Source organism: Melitaea cinxia, chromosome 20 (genome assembly GCF_905220565.1).
Source record: "Melitaea cinxia chromosome 20, ilMelCinx1.1, whole genome shotgun sequence".
NCBI classification, from domain to species: domain Eukaryota; kingdom Metazoa; phylum Arthropoda; class Insecta; order Lepidoptera; family Nymphalidae; genus Melitaea; species Melitaea cinxia.
The window spans coordinates 1,317,074-1,336,332 of NC_059413.1; the positions used below are offsets into that span (position 1 = coordinate 1,317,074).

Genomic DNA, 19,259 nt, shown 5'->3' on the forward strand with positions numbered 1-19,259 from the left:
ATTTATTTAATTATATTTATTTATAGACTAGCTGCTGCCCGCGACGTCGTCTGCGTAAACTCAATACAGCACCAAAAATACCTACGATTATACCTTTAAAATAACATTCATTCACCCGTTTCTTCTTTACATTTCATATCTACAGAAAGTACAGTAACAGAGGAAGACTGTCTTTTGTAAAATTGACCTTCAAAAAGTGCTTATTTTCTGCTTTGAATAAATGAGTTTATGGTGATTCTGCTGAATTAAGTCATAAGTTGTGACTGAAGCAGATGGAAAAAATAATGAATAAGGAATACAGAATAGGGTATGAATAGGGAATACATACTTATAGGACTTCTCGATAAACAACATTAGTGGTTATGATGATGTTTTTGAAATCTCATATATCTATCAGCGCTGCTTTAAAATTGTCTTGATACTACTTATATTCGTTTAATTATGTTAATCGGCCTAAGTTACTTATATTGCGTGATTTTTATAGTGTGAAGCTAACTTATAGCATGGTTATTAACATAATAACAACAATATTCAAATTTGCGTCGTTAGATTACACGTTATTACAGAATGCCTTGAAAAAATAAGGTTCTCTGCTCATTCCCTATAGGTGAGAGCGTGATAATATGTAGCCTATATGTTGACCCGACTTCTTAATAATATTCGTGCCAAATTTGAAGTAAATCCATGTAGTACTTTTTGAGTTTATCCCGGACATACATACAGACAAACAAACAAACAGACAAAAATTCTAAAAACTATATTTTTGGCTTCGGTATCGATTGTAGATCACACTGGGGTGAGTATTCTTTTAAAAAAAAATATTCAATGTACAGTTTTGACTTTCCTACCATTTTATTATATGTATAGATATAGATGTATATATAGATATAGATAACTGTGAATTCGTCGCCCGTCGTGTTTGTCTGCTCATTCGTTCGTGCCCATTGTTATAAAAAAAATTATCGTAAGCAATTTTGAATGTAAAGAACCTAATATTTTGGAATAGGTTGACGACACTATAGCGCAGTAATTGAGCAATCAGAGCAAGAGGTTTGTGTTGTTAAGCTGTTATCTCTATGTTCTCTCTATGTTCTTAAGCTCTTCTTACTTACTTCTCCTGTTTTTTGATCGTTTGCGTTTTCAATGACAACTGAAATTGATCAATGAAAATTAATCGATGTCTAAGTACTTTTTTTTTTCATTTATTTCCATTCTGGTTCAACCTATTAAATTTAAATATACGGGTTTAAGTAGGTAAGAATAAAAAATGATTTAATTCTATTTGCTCATAGGTTTTTGTTATATTCTTTCATCTCAACATAATAAAATTTGTGGTATTCATTGTGTATGTGTATAAAAATGACTTGACAAATTGACTTAATTAAACGATATTTATTAACAAAAAAGAATAATAAATAAATATTCCAGAAGCAAAATAAAACAATTAGAGTTGACTGCTTTCAGTTCACCATGAAAGAGCTGCTAAGGATGTATGTTTCACAAAGGTTCTTCTTTTCAAACGCTTCCGAGATTGCCGGATCCAGGTGGCGATTGACAATGTTACTGCAACTTAGATCTTCGGCAGCGATGGCGAATGGAGCTTGTAATTCGTATTCTATAACAGGCTTCAAAGAGTATTGTTGTAGGTTTGAGGTCTTACAAATCTTGCTCGATCGAGGACGTATACATATCAGTTGAGAACGAAGTTGCCGAGGCTCGTAATTATAACGACGTACTTGCAAAATTCTTCCGTAGGCTGCTTTAATGAGCTCCTCGGTGTATTGGTTTGAATGAACCACTTGACCCGATGCCAAATTAACACAGGCGGTAACTTTTTCGTTCCAAGATACTTTATTAGACAGTACACTGTCCAACTTCTCTCTCTTCCCTGTATCTTCATTGTTGGTCATCAAGGTGTACATGTGACGTATGATAGCGTTCTGGAGCTCGTCGTCCGTTTTGTAATCTTTAAGTATTTCTTCAAAATGCTCCTGTATCTCTTTTGGTGTGCCCCCGAGACAAAAAACAGTGCCAGTTAATCCTGAAAATTTACCAGAGTTTAGTAAAGCGAGTTGCGGATCAATAAAAGAAAAAAAAGTTTTTTTTTCACAAAATTTATTCACCTTTGTCTTCTAAGATTGCAGCCATTTCTAAAGCTACCATTACACCGCTCTCGTAACCCAATAAATAAAATCCATCCGGTACTTTTGTTTTCTTCAAGAAAGTCTGAAATAAATAAACATCAACTATTATATAACTGAGCATTTACATATTTTGAATGGCTAGACCCATTCCCGATTTCAGGTGAATATATATAATATATACCATGGATATTTTAAATTTTATATATTTCTCATTTTTATTTTAACTGTGTTTTACTACGTCAACTCAACTTTGTCTACCTTTTGTGTAATTTAAATAATGTAAAATCCGAAGTTGGCTTTTGTTTGGACGTTCTGTATTGGTTTAAGAAACATAAAATGTACCTGTGGATTTTTGTACAAATAAATAAATAAATAAATATAATTATATATATTATGATGAATGAATATATTTTTATATATATTTCTTGTGTGCGTGTGTATGTCACTGAACTCCTCCTAGACGGCTGGACGGATTTTGATGAAGTTTTTTTGTGTGAGTTCAAGGGGATTCGAGGATGGTTTAGATTCACAATTTGGTCCACTGGAAAATGTTTATTTAACTAATTTTTCATTTATAAGTAGTTGTTAATTTTGGAATGTTTAACATTGGATCCGGTAGACTGCGCTACCATCGCAGCATCAAATATTAAATATTATTCTATTTTAATTTCAGTTTGTCCCGACAGTTGGTGCTGCGATCGAATTGAGAAAAATATTTGAAATTTTATGTTATGGCAAAAAAACGTTTGCGGGGTCAGCTAGTATTTATATATATTTCTACCGGTATCTTAATTTTGACATTAAGCTGTTTTAAATATTATCGGTTATAAACTAATTAGTTTATATGATTTATATGATATTATTATGTTTTATATGATATTAGTAAGTTAGGTTCAAACAAATACTTTATAAAGATCTTTCTAACATCCTATATGGTAAAAAAATGTTTATATTTATATGAGCAAACTATTTTCGAAATAATGTTATTTAACACAAAGGTCACCCATAATTTTCAATGACACAGCGAAAATGTCTATAAGTATAATAAAAAAAATTGAATATCAATTTATTTGTTTTATTATTTAATTAGCTAATATTAAGAGTTATGATCATAATTTAGGTAGACGCTTCTGAGAAATCTCAAAATTTTCTGTGATTTATCATTGGCATTTGATTGCGTGGACCACGAAATTGTTTTCAGTAAATTTGGTTGTTATTGTATTAATGGTAAAGCTCTTGATTACCTTGCTTCATTTATTGCTAATATAATTAAATATGTATAAAAAACGTAACAGAGTCTTCTGGATCAATGCCAAAATGTCTCACTGGGATCGCTTCTAAGTCCTTTACTTTTTCCAAAATATATAAATGATACTATGCCATTTTATTTTAAGAGTGTGATATTGTGGTGGGGTGCTTTATCGCGACTACAAGTTTGCACTGTCCAATGTTAAGTATCATCAATATAATATGATAATTAATAACGAGGGTATTATTGTTACAACAGTTTCCTTAGAAATAAATTTGGATTCGAAACTTCAGTGATATTCTCTCATGCGTTATTGGTGACAAAACGGCTCTGATCAATTTAAATTTATATTTAAAAAAAATTTATTTGATAGCCTAAATATCTTATTCGGTTCATGATTGTACTGGTGGTAAAGGTATTGTGGGCTTAACCTCCTGGATTCCAGAAAAAAAATGTTTTGCTTTTGCACTAAAAGTTACATATTTTGTTATATTAGGGATCTGTTTATGCCAGAAAAATACAAAAAAAAATATTTCTATTAAAATATGGATTTTACTAATGTCATTTATATATTACACTGGTTTTCAGTTTGTAATATATACATGACACTTACGTCATATGTGTATTACATTGGAATTTTACTACTACAAATAAAAATGCATGAATTATGAAATAACATTTATTAGCAAAAATATTTAGTCATAATATAGCCTTTATTAGGGACTCTTAAACGTAACAATCAGTCTTTACGTGAAAATATGAACTGTAAGTATACTTTACAAAACTAATCGAAACTTCAATAACAATGAACAAAGTAAAAATCTTCTAAAATAAAAAAAAAAACTTTTAACTTCTTCTAATGAACTTCTACCATTTTCTAAAATAAATCAACTTTTTCTAAAATAAAATCAACTTCTTACTATCATTGGCATATTTTCAAATCATTTTTGATGAAATTTCAGATGGCAGTTTCTTTTTGGTGTGCTACATAAAAATAATTTGCATTTCATGCAAAACGCCGTTGTAGTATTTGGACAGTTTGGAAATCGGCATCTTTTTTGTTTGTCAGTGTAATCAACTAGATGTTCCGCCTTGTGATGTCTTACTGTTACCGACGGTACAGGTGTTATGAGGACTTTCCTTTTCTTGTGCTTAGGCTGAAGTTCGTCAATCTCGTCAACACTTTCAGAATCTGATGATAATGAATTTTTTTCTATTAGACTGGTTCCAGGATCCAGTTTGAAATCGCATAGCTGTGGTATTTTGTATTTGTTTGTTCCTTTTTCAGTTTCTCTTTGTTTGAACAAAAACCACGCATTACATACTGCCAAATCCAACATGTGACTAATAAATCTTACTGTCCATTTTTTGGTCCGTGATACTTGATCCCTCGTCTTCTTCAGGTCTCGGTGTATACGCAGTGTCATCTTCATCATTATCTGAGAGATCTATATCCGATTCTTTTAGTCATGATATGATTTCATCTTCGCTTAAGGCTGTAAAAAGATCTCTTTGAGAACCAATGTAATAAATATATGACATAAACAATAAGCAATAGTTCGGACTGAAAACTCGTGTAGTACCAGTATGACATTAAAAAGTTTCTGGCTGTAAAACAGAAAGTTGATAACCGTGTGAAGTAATAATACGTTTATTAGTTACGTAGGTACATTATCAATAAAAATCAAGCAAAGTTATTATGAAATATCAGGTGATTGAATTATAATTTTTAGATTTCTTACCACATGCACCTGACCGAAGAGACATCTTTATCGTGGCGCTCCAAAGAAAAACCGATTTGACGTATGTATTAAAGTCAAATCGGTGTTGGGTTTAGTGTTTCCAGTTAACAAAGCTTACCTAGCTACCGTAAAACGATTAGTTTTGCAACCGATTCACAGATGACTCTAGGACGAATTTTTAATTCTTTACGTAATATAGGTATGACGCTAGCATCCAGGAGGTTAATGGCGCTTTATGTCATCCAAGACTTAATGTACAATGATTATTGGTTGGTTTTTAGAGTAACTGTGAAGTTCTAGCTGAAGCCTCAGCCTAACAATGATTAATTCAACAAAAAAGAATACAATATTATTTTGTTTTTCAATCTAGTGCTAATGCTTGTTTAAATAGACACATATATTTTTAAAGAGATCAATTTTCCAATTCTTACAACATTTTTATTGATGCTCCGTACTTATTGATCGTAGCTTGATATATTAAAAAGAAAATTAAACCACTATTTCCTGGGAATACCATAACACCGGAATTATTGCAAATATTGATCGATGCGCTGCTGATCCTATCCTCAACCCTCCCTATGAGTTCTGGCTACCTTACCATTGGAGTATAATAATAGTTGAAAGAAGTATCATTCTATATCATATCATGCATGATTTTCTGCGTGTTGATGTTCTTCCCCGGTCGGTTTGGTCCAAATTTTGGTCAAGACATTCTAGGCTATGCCCTAACTTAATAAAAAATTTTTTCAGCGTTATAATATTTGAAAGCAACCTTTGCGAATCGGTCAGCTATGTCCTGTATGGTCTCGTGCGGGTCGTCCAGGCCGGGCTGCATGACGAGCGCGGGCAGCTTGGAGCGCTCGCACAGCGTGCGGAAGCGCGCGTGGTGCCCATCCGCGCCCGGGACCACGCACAGGTACGTTTGGTTTACGTCGAACTCGTCGTCGCACTGTCAACATGTTTAATTATTAATTACTCGCATGGTAACAAAACACGAATCGATACAAAGTTGCGACAAAATACAAATTTCTTTTGTGTTTCAATGACAGCCGAGCACAACATACAAATTAAATGTATTTATTAAATTGAATCAATATATATAGGTCGTTCGACTTTTTACTAAGTTCCTTTAAATAGGGTGTTTCATAGGTATTATAGTTCCCATTCCATCCATGTGAAATAAAATCCTAGTTTAGCTCAGGAAAGGTATCATTAATAAAATAACAGTCAAATTTAAAAATGGGATTGGAAGGAATTTCTTTTACGCCTATTACACGAACAGAAACCCCCGTTTGAAGAAACATAGTTAAGACTCGAACACCTTATATATAATGTTATACGATTTTTCCTTAGTAAAGAACATATATATCAAATTTTTTAATGAAACTAATGTCTGGTGTTATTTTTTATTTCATTCATCATCATTTTTTATACTTACGTCTACACTATTTTGACAAAATTAAAATAATTAATTGTTTATTTTTAATTGACGGTTTACCTCATTAGAAATGTTTGTGAGTGACGGTAAAAAGACCGTTTCAGTTGTTGCTAGAATCTCATCACAATCGATGTAGGAAATAAATGTCTCCAAGCCTTTGATCTCTTTAAAGACCTTTTCTGATAAGCTTTCCCCTAAGTCGATAAAGCTAGAAAGGAAAAATAACAAATCTAAGACTATTTAAATATATATAATATAATATAATAAAAATATAATATGCCCATTTTAATAGGTATCTATTGGTTTCAACTGTCAATATAAATTATTCGAGAATACCCATAACCCGTATGTGTATAACTTGCAAAGAAAGTTAAGCGGGCGGTCTTAGATTTTCTTTACGTAGTCAACATACTCAAAGGAAACCTTGCTTTTTGAGTTGCAGTCAAATATGGCTCACATTTTTATATCATATGACGCGGAGAAGAAGACAAAATATGAGTCAAATAAATTCTTTTCTCAAAAAAATTCAAGAACACCAATTTTATATTTCAAAATAGGCCTTTTAAAAGAATATATTACGAAACGTATTTAGCATATATAGCCACCCCCTCTCTTCCCGTGGGTGTCGTAAGAGGCGACTAAGGGATAAGACAGTTCCGCTACCACCTTGGAACATAAAAAGCCGACCGGTGGCGGGATAACCATCCAACTGCTGGCTTTGAAATACACAGGCCGAAGACGGGCAGCAGCGTCTTCGGTGCGACAAAGCCAGTACTGCGGTCACCAACCTGCCTGCCCAGCGTGGTGACTATGGGCAAAACACACGAGTTCACGTTATTTTTGGCGTTAACTTGTGGAGGCCTATGTCCAGCAGTGGACTGTATAGGCTGTAATGATGATCACCTATATTTACTTGACTATTTGTTAATAAAGAAGGTTTGATGATAACTTAACATACTTTGAAATGGTCATCAAGTCAATTTCTTCTTCATTGAGCAATGTCAGCCAGACATCTCGCAAGTGAACTCGTAAGAGTTCAAGTTTAGTGCCATCGACGCCTAAATCTCTCAACGTGGCGTCCCGTGGTGTATCCTTTGTGATGTGTATTCCTAAAACACACAAAGTAAAATCATTTACTCAATATTAAAATGTTTGATAGTACATGTAAAATGCCAAAGTACGCGCATTCCGAATGACAGCACAAAATTGGGTAATTCTTTTTGAAGTAAAACTTCTTTGCGCACGCTTGACTTGGGAAGTAAGCTGATGAATGCGTTACGAAAAATATGTTTAGGCGAGGCGAATGGAGCAAGAGAGAGAGGTGCGAGCACACATTTTCTTTCTCTCTTTCTCTCATAGCCAGTTATAGTCAGTTACGTTTCATTTAACATTTTTATGTTTGATACTACATGTAAATTGCCAAAGTATTATTATATTATTATATTTATATTTATTAATAAATAAATAAAATAAAATGAGCCTTTATTGCTGTTAGATTTTAACTTATTTGACTAAACATTACTTTTAAGAATAATAATAATACAGGTAAGAAAACTATAACTTAACTAAACAAACGTATTCTCGGCATTCGGCTTATCTCTCCTCTTAACAGCTTGTCTTTCGACAAAGGCCTCCTCTAAGGATTTCCATTTGTTTCTATCCTTAACTGTACGTAACCATTCTGGCCCCGCTACTTGCATCAAATCATCTTCCCATCGCTTCGGTTGTCTTCCTCTACTTCTTCTGCTTTCTCTAGGGTACCATTCCGTAATTATTCTGGTCCATTTCTCCTTCTTTTCTCTCAACATATATCCTGTCCAACGTCATTTTAATTTTCTGCATACTGATTGGACTTTTTCAAACTTAGTATTTCCTTTAATATTTTTTAATTATATTTTATCCCTTCTTTTTACTCCTAATACGCTTCTCTCTATCCCATTCTAACATATATTTAATTTATTTTGTTGTTGTTTAGTTAAGGCCCAAGTTTGGTAGCCGTACATAAGACATGGCAGTATGCAAGCATTAAAGACTTTTCGTTTCTCTGCCATAGGCATTTCTTTATTTTTCATTACTTCGCTCAACGACCAGAATCTCTTCCAAGTGTTTGCTATTCTTCTTTCTATTTCTTTCTGCATGCTCTCTGTCGTTGATACTAAGTGTCCTGTCCTAGATAAATTTATACGTTTACATATTCTAATTTCTGATTATTAACTGAAATAACATTTTTTTGTGAGGAATTGCTCATTACTTTTGTTTTGTTATATTCATTGTGAGTCCCGCGTTTGCACTTTCGTCTGATAATTATTGTAGCATTTTTTCCAAGGTCATCGGACATTCGGCGAAAAGTATTAAATTATCAGCGAATCTCAAATGATTCAATTTTTTTCCATTCACGTTGATCCCGAAATTATCCCAATTCAGTCTCCTAAAGATTAACACAGCTGAGATTATCTTCGGCGAGATAAGGTCTCCTTGACGGACGCCTCTTTCTATCGGAAAGTCTTCACCTGACCTTTCCAGTTTTATTTGTGCTGTACTTTTCCCATAAATTATTTTTAGTATGCGTATGTACTTTTTATGTAGTCTCTGTATTGTTGTTGTTCTCTGTATTTGTTGTATTCTCTGTATTTCTGAAGTATCTGGCGTAGGACATGTATGTGATCAATGGTCGAGAAGTCTTTTCTAAATCCAGCTTGCTCCATTGGTTGGTTTTCGTCAAGGGTGTTAGTTAATCTAAACAATATTATTTTAGAAAATACCTTATATACATTAGACATTAAACTTATTGGTCTATAGTTGTTAATATCTCCTTTGTCTCCTTTTTTTGTAATAAAACTATCACTGACTTCGTCCAATCTTCTGGTATAACTTATGCTGTTACTATTTCGTTGAACAAATTGGTTAGTTAGTTCAACTACCGGCATAAATATTTTAAGGAGTTCATTGGTGATTTGATCTGGTCCGGGTGTTTCCCTAACTTTTGCGTAGAAATAGCTCTTTCTGTTTCTTCTTTTAGAATTTGTGGTATAGATTCAGTATGTTGCGTATCATGTGTCATAATTGTTTCAAGTTCGTTACTTCTACTTTTGTACAGCTCCTTATAATATTCCGTAGCAATATTCAATATATCTGGCCTTTTTGAAGTACATCTTCCTTGTTTATCCTTAGAGCGTACGGCCCATTTGATGGTAAATAGTTACCATAACCTATAGACGCAACATTGAAGCATCGCAAACGCGTAGCAGATCCTACCCCCAACCCTCTTCAGGAGCTCTGATCAGCTTACTCACCACAGAAATAAGACACTACTTGAAAGCAATGTTAATTAGCTGTAAACATCATGTGACTGAGGTAGGGCACAGCAGGAATTTCCTGCTCAAAATATGGAGCAGCCCGACTGGGGTAGTACCTCGACCTTACAGAAGATCACAGCAAAATAATACTGTTCAAGCAGTATTGTGTCCCTGTTGGTGAGTAAGGTGACCAGAGCTCCTGGGGGGATTGGGGATTAGGTCGGTAACGCACTTGCGATGCTTCTGGTATTGCAGGCGTCTATAAGCTACGGTAATCGCTTACCATCAGGTGAGCCGTACGCTTGTTTACCGACCTAGTGACATAAAAAAAAAAAAAAACATCTATAAGGTTCGGTCACCAACCCGCCTGCCCAGCGTGGTGACGAAAGCACATGAGTTCACGTTATTTTTGGCGTAAACTTGTGGAGGCCTATGTCCAGCAGTGGACTGTATAGGCTGTAATAATAATGATGATCTATAAGGTTCAGATGCTTCAAATTTTGAGCAGGATATATTTTGCTGTGCCATCCCTAATTTTCTATCTGAGATTGAATAGGAAGTTAGAAAGGGATAAGGCAGCCTTCTTGTGCGTCTCATATTTTTAATAGATTAAACATAGCTTTGTAATCAATCGTTATGTATATAAATCTGTATTAGTTTATAATAAAGACCATACAAATTTTGTAAAAAAAAATTTCGATGAAGTCCCATTAGTCAGTCACGTCTTGAATATTCAGTTTTACATTTCTCATTTGCATAAATAATATCTTTAGTGTTATTGTGTATGTAGTTTTTAGTGAATTGTATATGCTGTATATGTGTGAATCTTATACTATGTAAATAATAAATTGCAGCGTGTGCCTGTTATTGTTACAAATTTTACCTTCAAGACAGGTTGTCTGTAAGAAATTACTATCAGTGATAAGACCGTCTTTGCACTTTATTAGTATGTTTTTTTTTGTTTCTTTTTAATGTACTTGTAACTGTGCAATAAGGTATAAATAAAATAAATAAATAAATAATATTATTTCAAGTATTATAAAATATAAATATCTTTTACCTGCGATTAATGCTACCCCATCTACTAAAGATAGTTGAGGATCCTGTTTCGGCGAATATACGATTACAAAGCGCTGCTTGGAACACAACGCTTGTTCAATAGCATTAACTGCGCTAAGTACTGAAATAGCTTCTTCAGTTTTATTCAGTGAATCCTGTGGCTATAACAAAAAAGATTAATAAAATATATTTTAGAAGTTTTCAAATTTAATTAATTAATAATTATTACCATTTTCAAATTGGGTAACTTGATTGAAGTTACTTTTTCCTGAAGGTTTTTTACAATCGTATTTACCCAACAATCATTTCCAGTATTTATTATTGCGAGATACCTAAAATAATATAATGATATATAATTAATATTGTCCTTAATAAAACTATAATTTTAATGTAATATGGGATAATTTACGAAGTGCATTAAGTTTACTCATAACCATGCCTCTTAGTAGCAATACTATTAAAATATTAGATACAGAAATAATTTTGCCGTTGGCGTAGTTTGTAGTTGCCCTGCTTTTTGCCCCGCGGGTACTGGGCTCGATTTCCGCCTGATTCTGAGTGTAATATTTGTATTTATATATTTAACTAGCTGTGCCCGCGGCTTCGCCCGCGTTGAAATTAGTGTGTCACAAAGTTTTCCCGGCAAACTTCCAGTGAAACTCTCATCAAAATCGGCTTAGCCGTTCCGTAAACCTTCCTCTTGCCAATGGTGGAGCCCTCTCTCCAATGGTGAAACCGCATGAAAATTCGTTCAGTAAATTTTGAGCGAATCGATCACATACACTTTTGGGGACTTTGTTTTATAATACACTAACTGTTGCCCGCAACTACGTCCGCGTGGTTATGAAGATATGCATTACTATTAAGATGTTTAACACAAATTATTTTTTTATTTCAGTCACTTGAAATGCTTATCAAACTGAGTAACTTTTTAAAAAACACAATTTAGTATAATTTAATAGTTATTTTTATAAAACCTCTATATACACCACATTTTTAGTTTTATTTTCAGGCTGTATATGTTTCATACAAACTATCAACCCCAATTAAACCCCCTTAGCGGTGGAATATCGTAAAATCCGTTCTTAGCGGACGTCTGCTAATTATAATCTACCTCCCTGCCAAATTTTATGTTTGTCCAACCTGGATGGATAGACCATCCAGCGGTTTTTGAGTTCTCGTGATGAGTGAGTTAGTGGCCTTTCTCTTATATATATATAGATTACGGTGCATTATTTGGACACTTCCTCACCATCTATAGAGCATATATTTTAAATTTCAAGTCTCTTACTTCAAAAACATAAGACTTTCATACAACCTGTCAACCTCCGTTTTATCCCTTTAGTGGACGATTTTCGTAAAATCAGTTCTTAGCGAATGTCTACGTCCTATAAGGAACCTACCTGCCAAATTTCAAGTTTGTAGCTGTTATAGTTTCGGAGGTTTCGTGATGAGTGAGTCAACCTACCATCCCCCGTTTTAACTCCAAAAGAGAGTTGATTTCTAAAGATACATTATTTGGTCACTGTTCTACCATCTATAGAGCATACATTTTAAATTTCAAGTCTCTTACTTCAAAAACATGGGACTGTCACACAAACTTCCAACCCCCGTTTTAACCCCAAAAGGGTATTGATTTCTAAAGATACATTATTTGGTCACCTTTCTACCATCTATAGAGCACACATTTTAAATTTCAAGCCTCTTAATTTAAAAAAACATAGGACTTTCATACAAACTTGCAACCCCCGTTTTACCCCTTTAGGGATTGAGTTTCGTAAAATCCGTTCTTAGCGGATGTCTATGTCCTATAAGGAGCCTACTTGCCAAATTTCAAGTTTGTAGGTGTTATAGTTTCGGAGATTTCGTGATGAGTGAGTGACCTTTCGCTTTTATATATATTATAGATATAAAATAATAAAATGAAATAACCAACAAGAAACATGTTAAATATCATGTTTCACATTCACATCATTATAAGTCATAGCGTTAGTGAAAACGAAATTCTAAATAATAATTTTTATTTTACTTAAATTGATTTTAATTTATAATGAATAAGATTAAATTGATTGATTTGACTAAGAATGTGTTTTTTTTTTTGCTTATTTTTTAAATTATAAATATTAATGTTGAATAAATTTAGGAACTTTGTTCCAGATCGACTCATCTTATACCGAAAAAGAACGCAAGAGAAATATAGCGTTGCTCTTCAGTGTGTCGAACATCATAGTGATGCAAGGAACGTGAGGCACGAGAGAGAATTTGTGAGTTTAAGTGTCACCGGCCTGACCGAAGCGTGCCTGTCGTACAAACCAATCAGTTCAGCATTTAAGGAGTCTACCATACTATTGATGTCATTTAACAGTTATATTGACCAGTCGATATTTTCAATATCACAAGCGTTTCAGGTCCATATGTTTAAAATTTCGCTGGAGTAAAACTAATAATTAATAAAACAACTTGTAAAAGGTCAAATACTTACTTCAATGTTGTTTGATATATCTGCGAAGTTAACAGCAATTGTTCCAAATTTCTCTTAGCACTAGCGGTTTCCGCGTCCGGCGAAACCACATAATATATACCTTCAATACCTTTCAAGGACTTATTTTTCTTAATAATATTTGAAAGAGATCCCTTTAACATATTCTTGTCCAACAATTCAACATTTACTCCCTGCGATTTCCAATTCCTATAAATTTATTATAAATATCATGTATTTGCATGAAGGTAAAGCGAAATTAATAAATATAATTTGAAAATAGTACAGACTTTAGATTGAATGACAGATAGTTCGATGAATTGGAACTAACTATAACCAGTTTCTTGGCTCCGCGTTTTATTAATCTGTTGGCTAAATGCGTTCCTAGTACATCGTTTTCCAAGAATAATAATTGGTGAAGATCAGGAGAGCAGTTTACTCTGAAACAGATTTATCATTTTAACATGCACAGCGATTAAAGTAACAACCAGATAACATTGTCAAAATGACTCATCGAAATATACAATTGTATCAGCAAGTAAAAGTGACAGAAAAAAGTCACAAACAATAAATAATTAATAATTACATAGTGCGTAATTAATGCATATGTCTATAAGTAGATGTACGTTCATCCAGCACAACGCGATTGCAAACTTACAACAGTTTTAATTTAAGTGAGGTAGGCCAAAGCAGGCAATATTATGGTCAAAACCTGGAGCAGCCCGATTGAGGGAGTACATTGACCTTCAGAAGATCGTAGCTAAATAATACTTTCAGGCAGTGGGTGTTCTTGTGAGAAGTAAGATGACCAGAATTTTTAGGTTGGCAACGCGCTCACCGTTAGGTAAGCCATTCGGTTGTTTGCCGACCAAATTGTTTTGAAATGAGTTCCATCTTATAAAGCACAAAACAAACGCAGCACTCACTGCGGGTGCACGGCGGCGGGCTCTCCCCGCAGGTCGAGCAGCACGCGGCCGCGGTGCCGGCTAAATACAAAGAGTTTCACCTTACAAAGCACAAAACAAACGCAGCACTCACTGCGGGTGCACGGCGGCGGGCTCTCCCCGCAGGTCGAGCAGCACGCGGCCGCGGTGCCGGCTAAATACAAAGAGTTTCACCTTACAAAGCACAAAACAAACGCAGCACTCACTGCGGGTGCACGGCGGCGGGCTCTCCCCGCAGGTCGAGCAGCACGCGGCCGCGGTGCCGGCTAAATACAAAGAGTTTCACCTTACAAAGCACAAAACAAACGCAGCACTCACTGCGGGTGCACGGCGGCGGGCTCTCCCCGCAGGTCGAGCAGCACGCGGCCGCGGTGCCGGCTAAATACAAAGAGTTTCACCTTACAAAGCACAAAACAAACGCAGCACTCACTGCGGGTGCACGGCGGCGGGCTCTCCCCGCAGGTCGAGCAGCACGCGGCCGCGGTGCCGGCTAAATACAAAGAGTTTCACCTTACAAAGCACAAAACAAACGCAGCACTCACTGCGGGTGCACGGCGGCGGGCTCTCCCCGCAGGTCGAGCAGCACGCGGCCGCGGTGCCGGCTAAATACAAAGAGTTTCACCTTACAAAGCACAAAACAAACGCAGCACTCACTGCGGGTGCACGGCGGCGGGCTCTCCCCGCAGGTCGAGCAGCACGCGGCCGCGGTGCCGGCTAAATACAAAGAGTTTCACCTTACAAAGCACAAAACAAACGCAGCACTCACTGCGGGTGCACGGCGGCGGGCTCTCCCCGCAGGTCGAGCAGCACGCGGCCGCGGTGCCGGCTAAATACAAAGAGTTTCACCTTACAAAGCACAAAACAAACGCAGCACTCACTGCGGGTGCACGGCGGCGGGCTCTCCCCGCAGGTCGAGCAGCACGCGGCCGCGGTGCCGGCTAAATACAAAGAGTTTCACCTTACAAAGCACAAAACAAACGCAGCACTCACTGCGGGTGCACGGCGGCGGGCTCTCCCCGCAGGTCGAGCAGCACGCGGCCGCGGTGCCGGCTAAATACAAAGAGTTTCACCTTACAAAGCACAAAACAAACGCAGCACTCACTGCGGGTGCACGGCGGCGGGCTCTCCCCGCAGGTCGAGCAGCACGCGGCCGCGGTGCCGGCTAAATACAAAGAGTTTCACCTTACAAAGCACAAAACAAACGCAGCACTCACTGCGGGTGCACGGCGGCGGGCTCTCCCCGCAGGTCGAGCAGCACGCGGCCGCGGTGCCGGCTAAATACAAAGAGTTTCACCTTACAAAGCACAAAACAAACGCAGCACTCACTGCGGGTGCACGGCGGCGGGCTCTCCCCGCAGGTCGAGCAGCACGCGGCCGCGGTGCCGGCTGGCGGCCTGCAGGCGGTAGGCGCGCGGCGCGAGCGGCGCGCTGTACGTCACGCGCGACAGCGGCCGCACGAACCCGCGAGCTATGCCTTCGATCACCTTGGCTTGCAACTCCTGCGATCGACAACCAAACATACTTCACTCAAATATTCAATAATCCCTGGACAGAGTCGGGAGTCAACGCCTTTGCGATGCTTCTGGTGTTACAGGCGTCTATAGGCTTCGGTAATCGGTTACCATCGGGTGAGACATACACATAGATTAGGTATAGGGAGGTCGTAAGTTGTCTTTTATAATTCTAAAAATCTAGAGATGGGTCAACTACGAGTTAAACGCCTACGTCTAGGATTCTACCACTTACGTAATTTTTAAAATGAGCTTTTTGGTTTATTAGAACGTAATACTAACATTTTATAAGTCTAGTTCAAATTTCAGAACCATCTACTTGTGTTTAATTCATTGTGGGTCGTATATGATTACCTTTTTTTGCATTTAATTATGATAGTACCTATAATAATTTTCAAAATATTAATTTTAAGGACCTTAATTAATCAGTAAATTATCTACTTTTACTTACTTTCAATTCACCCTGCTTATGAAGTTCCAAAATCGAATACATATCAAGAGTATAGTAAGATATTCCCTTAAAAAGGTACATCATGCCAAGATTGTAATCTTCGCGATTTGGTAAAACAGCTGTATCAACAACAGACGCCATCATCTTACAACATCTCAAGGTAGCCTGTTGGTTAAATAAAATTTATGACAATATTAAATTCATACCTGCTAGATACTAAATTAAGATCACATGATAGATATTATTTAAAGAAGACCCAAGCCACATAGTAGTTAGACGACGTTTTAGCGCAACGGTCATATCACTGGATTGTGGCTGTTGCGTTGGCTGTTGCAGGTTCGATCCCCGCACATGCCATACATGTGTTTGAACGTTTGTTCTTGTGTATTGTGTATGTTTTCGAACGCCCGACAAAGGAGTAAATATAAGTAGGGTAAATCTATTGAGTGCAAGTCGTTTATTTATTTTTTGTTCACAACACTGTTCTCAAATACTTTATATTCCATATATACGTTATATTCCAGTGATGAACAAGGTAGCCAGAGTTGCGGGAGAGAGTCGATGGTAGAGTCGATAACGCACTTTCAATGCTCCTAGCAATGTTGCTGGCGTCCGTGTGCGCCGCTTCCTTGTATTCACTTACCCTGAAGCGGACTATAAGCTTATTTGCAATCCTAGTAGTGTAAAAAATTACCCATTTCTATATTTTTTACTTACATTTTTCATTTGTCCGCGAACGGAACATATTAATAAATTTACGCCTTGTCCATTTGTGGCATTTAGGATCTTATCGGTACCACTTATATCACGCGAGCTCACAATGTGTTCCTCTGAAAGTAAAAAGTATCTTATAGTCATGTAGGTTATAGCGTTAAGGTAATTAGTCCTTATTATGTGCTCCGCTTGATGTCCGAAGTCTATTATGAATAAGTACACTGTCGTTATTCTGCGTTCTCCGCTAGATGGCGTAGTATCTACCCGTAACCTTCGCCTCAAGCGCACAGCACACAACTGAGTAAAACTAATGATTATTTATTTATAATACTTGTAGGGCTGGAGATAAAAACAAACATTATTTTGGATTGTGGAAACAAAAAAAAATCGGAAGGTGAAATTTGTATGTACGCGTTCCGCTTAACGTTTAAATTTCATGATAAAAGAGGCATAATATCCGTAGTCACACAGCATTCGTTTATGTATAAAAAGATTATTGTATTAAATTTCAATAAAATCGTAAAAACGCTAATAATTATAATATACATTAAAATAATATTTAAAATACCTTTCAAATCCGGAAACAATCTTAGCAGGAATTGTTTTTTCTTGTTGTCACTGACCGTTGTAAAGACTTGACAACCGTGCGCCAGTGCGATAGATATAATTGCTTGACCAAGAGCGCCGGCTCCACCGTGAACAAGTATACTAATACCTCTCTGGAATCTTCCCTTTGCCTATAACGGGAGACAAAAATTAAGCCTATGATTTATGTTGTAATATATAAATATATATTCATTCAACAATGACATCTTCCTCCATGTACAAAAAGAGTCAGACCTTAATCCACCGCACTGCTATGGTTGGCGGATAAAGTACATTATAATTGGAAAATAAAATATAAGGGAACGCTTCATGCTCAACGGCCCTCCGTAGCATAGGTAAAAGTCCTGTGTCGAGGGCTAGGGAATACGCAAAACATAGTCATAGATGCCCATATACTGACAAACATGTGTATTGCCTATTAAAAACATTAGTCACGTGCGAGGGTTGAACCTGTTATCACTAGTACACAGCCAGATGCCATGACCACATTACAGTGACACTAATGTCTATTCATAAATACCATAATTAATAAAATTGACATAGTAACATTTACCAGACAGTAAAATGCCAAAGAATATGCTAGGGGTACAGTAGCAGCGTCCTCAAGAGTCCAATGATCAGGAACCGGCCACAATAGGTTTGGATTGGCTCTCACTGTCGTTTTGATTGATTTGTCATATACGATGCCCATGACACGTTCTCCACTGCAGATATACAAGAATAAAGTACATGTAATATCTATGTTAATAAAATGTCTTTTGTATTTATTTTGAACTATGGCATAAAAGAACATTACTGTAGAATACACAGAGCGATTGGATACATTCTCTTCTTACTCTTTATTGTTGGTATAAAAATATCTAATTAGTTATAAGCACCGCACACACATGAACCTCACTAGGGTGAATCTATTTGCTGTGGTTTCAAAAACGAACCCCCGGGCTATAACTTATTATAGTCTGGGGGCATTGTATAGTTGGGGGGTCTGGGGACAAGTGCTTACACTTGTAAATACTATACAAATATTTGACAATACTAGACCAAGGCAAACTTTGCCATTAAATTTTTTAACATTAACCTTTCGGTAACGCCGCTGAAATCTAGGAAAGTGTTTTCGTTGTTCTCGTCCAAAGCCATAAAACCAGATTTTTTCTTGACATCAACATCATTGATACCAGCGTAATGAACCTAAAAAAATCATTGAATTCATTAATTGGAGACTAAATTTAACAAATATTACAAAAGCTTATAATTTAAATTCAAGTGACAAACCTTCACTTTTACTCCGTCAGTACTTGTATCCGGAGCTTCTGCCCAATATAAAGTATCAAGTTCACCAGGCTGTTTGATTTTAAGCATCATATCGCGCCCTCCGATTGTTTTTTCACGTATAGGTAAATAATATTCTCCGCTCCAAATTCCCTTCAAATTCTATTTTACAAGACATTGTTATCTTAAGCTCAATAGGCGATAGGCTGAAGTGATCTTAAGCTCAATAATAGTAGTATATAAAAAGAAAGTAATATCACCATAAAATCTTAAACAATTGAGTTGTATTGACGTTTTCCTTCTTTAAATAGAATAAAATAAAGTCTGAATCCAGTTTTTTTTAACCGACTTCAAAAA

The 19,259-nt window shown here is 36.3% G+C and overlaps 1 protein-coding gene across 1 annotated transcript in view; it reads right to left on the reverse strand.

Moving 5' to 3' along the window:
• Positions 1–1,379: 1,379 nt before the first annotated feature.
• The window catches only part of LOC123663607 (fatty acid synthase-like), a 39,692-nt gene continuing 21,812 nt past the window's right edge, over positions 1,380–19,259 (reverse strand). The window contains exons 24-50 of the mRNA XM_045598278.1: positions 18,906–19,064; positions 18,712–18,821; positions 18,173–18,337; positions 17,596–17,744; positions 17,031–17,143; positions 16,314–16,478; positions 15,678–15,850; positions 15,566–15,625; positions 15,454–15,513; positions 15,342–15,401; positions 15,230–15,289; positions 15,118–15,177; positions 15,006–15,065; positions 14,894–14,953; positions 14,782–14,841; positions 14,670–14,729; positions 14,558–14,617; positions 14,446–14,505; positions 14,334–14,393; positions 13,411–13,617; positions 9,149–9,309; positions 8,246–8,386; positions 7,532–7,682; positions 6,634–6,781; positions 5,908–6,084; positions 2,124–2,226; positions 1,380–2,041 (exon numbers count right to left, since the gene is read on the reverse strand). Of these exons, the coding sequence (XP_045454234.1) occupies positions 1,461–2,041; positions 2,124–2,226; positions 5,908–6,084; positions 6,634–6,781; positions 7,532–7,682; positions 8,246–8,386; positions 9,149–9,309; positions 13,411–13,617; positions 14,334–14,393; positions 14,446–14,505; positions 14,558–14,617; positions 14,670–14,729; positions 14,782–14,841; positions 14,894–14,953; positions 15,006–15,065; positions 15,118–15,177; positions 15,230–15,289; positions 15,342–15,401; positions 15,454–15,513; positions 15,566–15,625; positions 15,678–15,850; positions 16,314–16,478; positions 17,031–17,143; positions 17,596–17,744; positions 18,173–18,337; positions 18,712–18,821; positions 18,906–19,064 (3,423 nt within the window). The 3' untranslated portion in view covers positions 1,380–1,460. The remainder of the gene's footprint in view (positions 2,042–2,123; positions 2,227–5,907; positions 6,085–6,633; positions 6,782–7,531; positions 7,683–8,245; positions 8,387–9,148; positions 9,310–13,410; positions 13,618–14,333; positions 14,394–14,445; positions 14,506–14,557; positions 14,618–14,669; positions 14,730–14,781; positions 14,842–14,893; positions 14,954–15,005; positions 15,066–15,117; positions 15,178–15,229; positions 15,290–15,341; positions 15,402–15,453; positions 15,514–15,565; positions 15,626–15,677; positions 15,851–16,313; positions 16,479–17,030; positions 17,144–17,595; positions 17,745–18,172; positions 18,338–18,711; positions 18,822–18,905; positions 19,065–19,259) is intronic.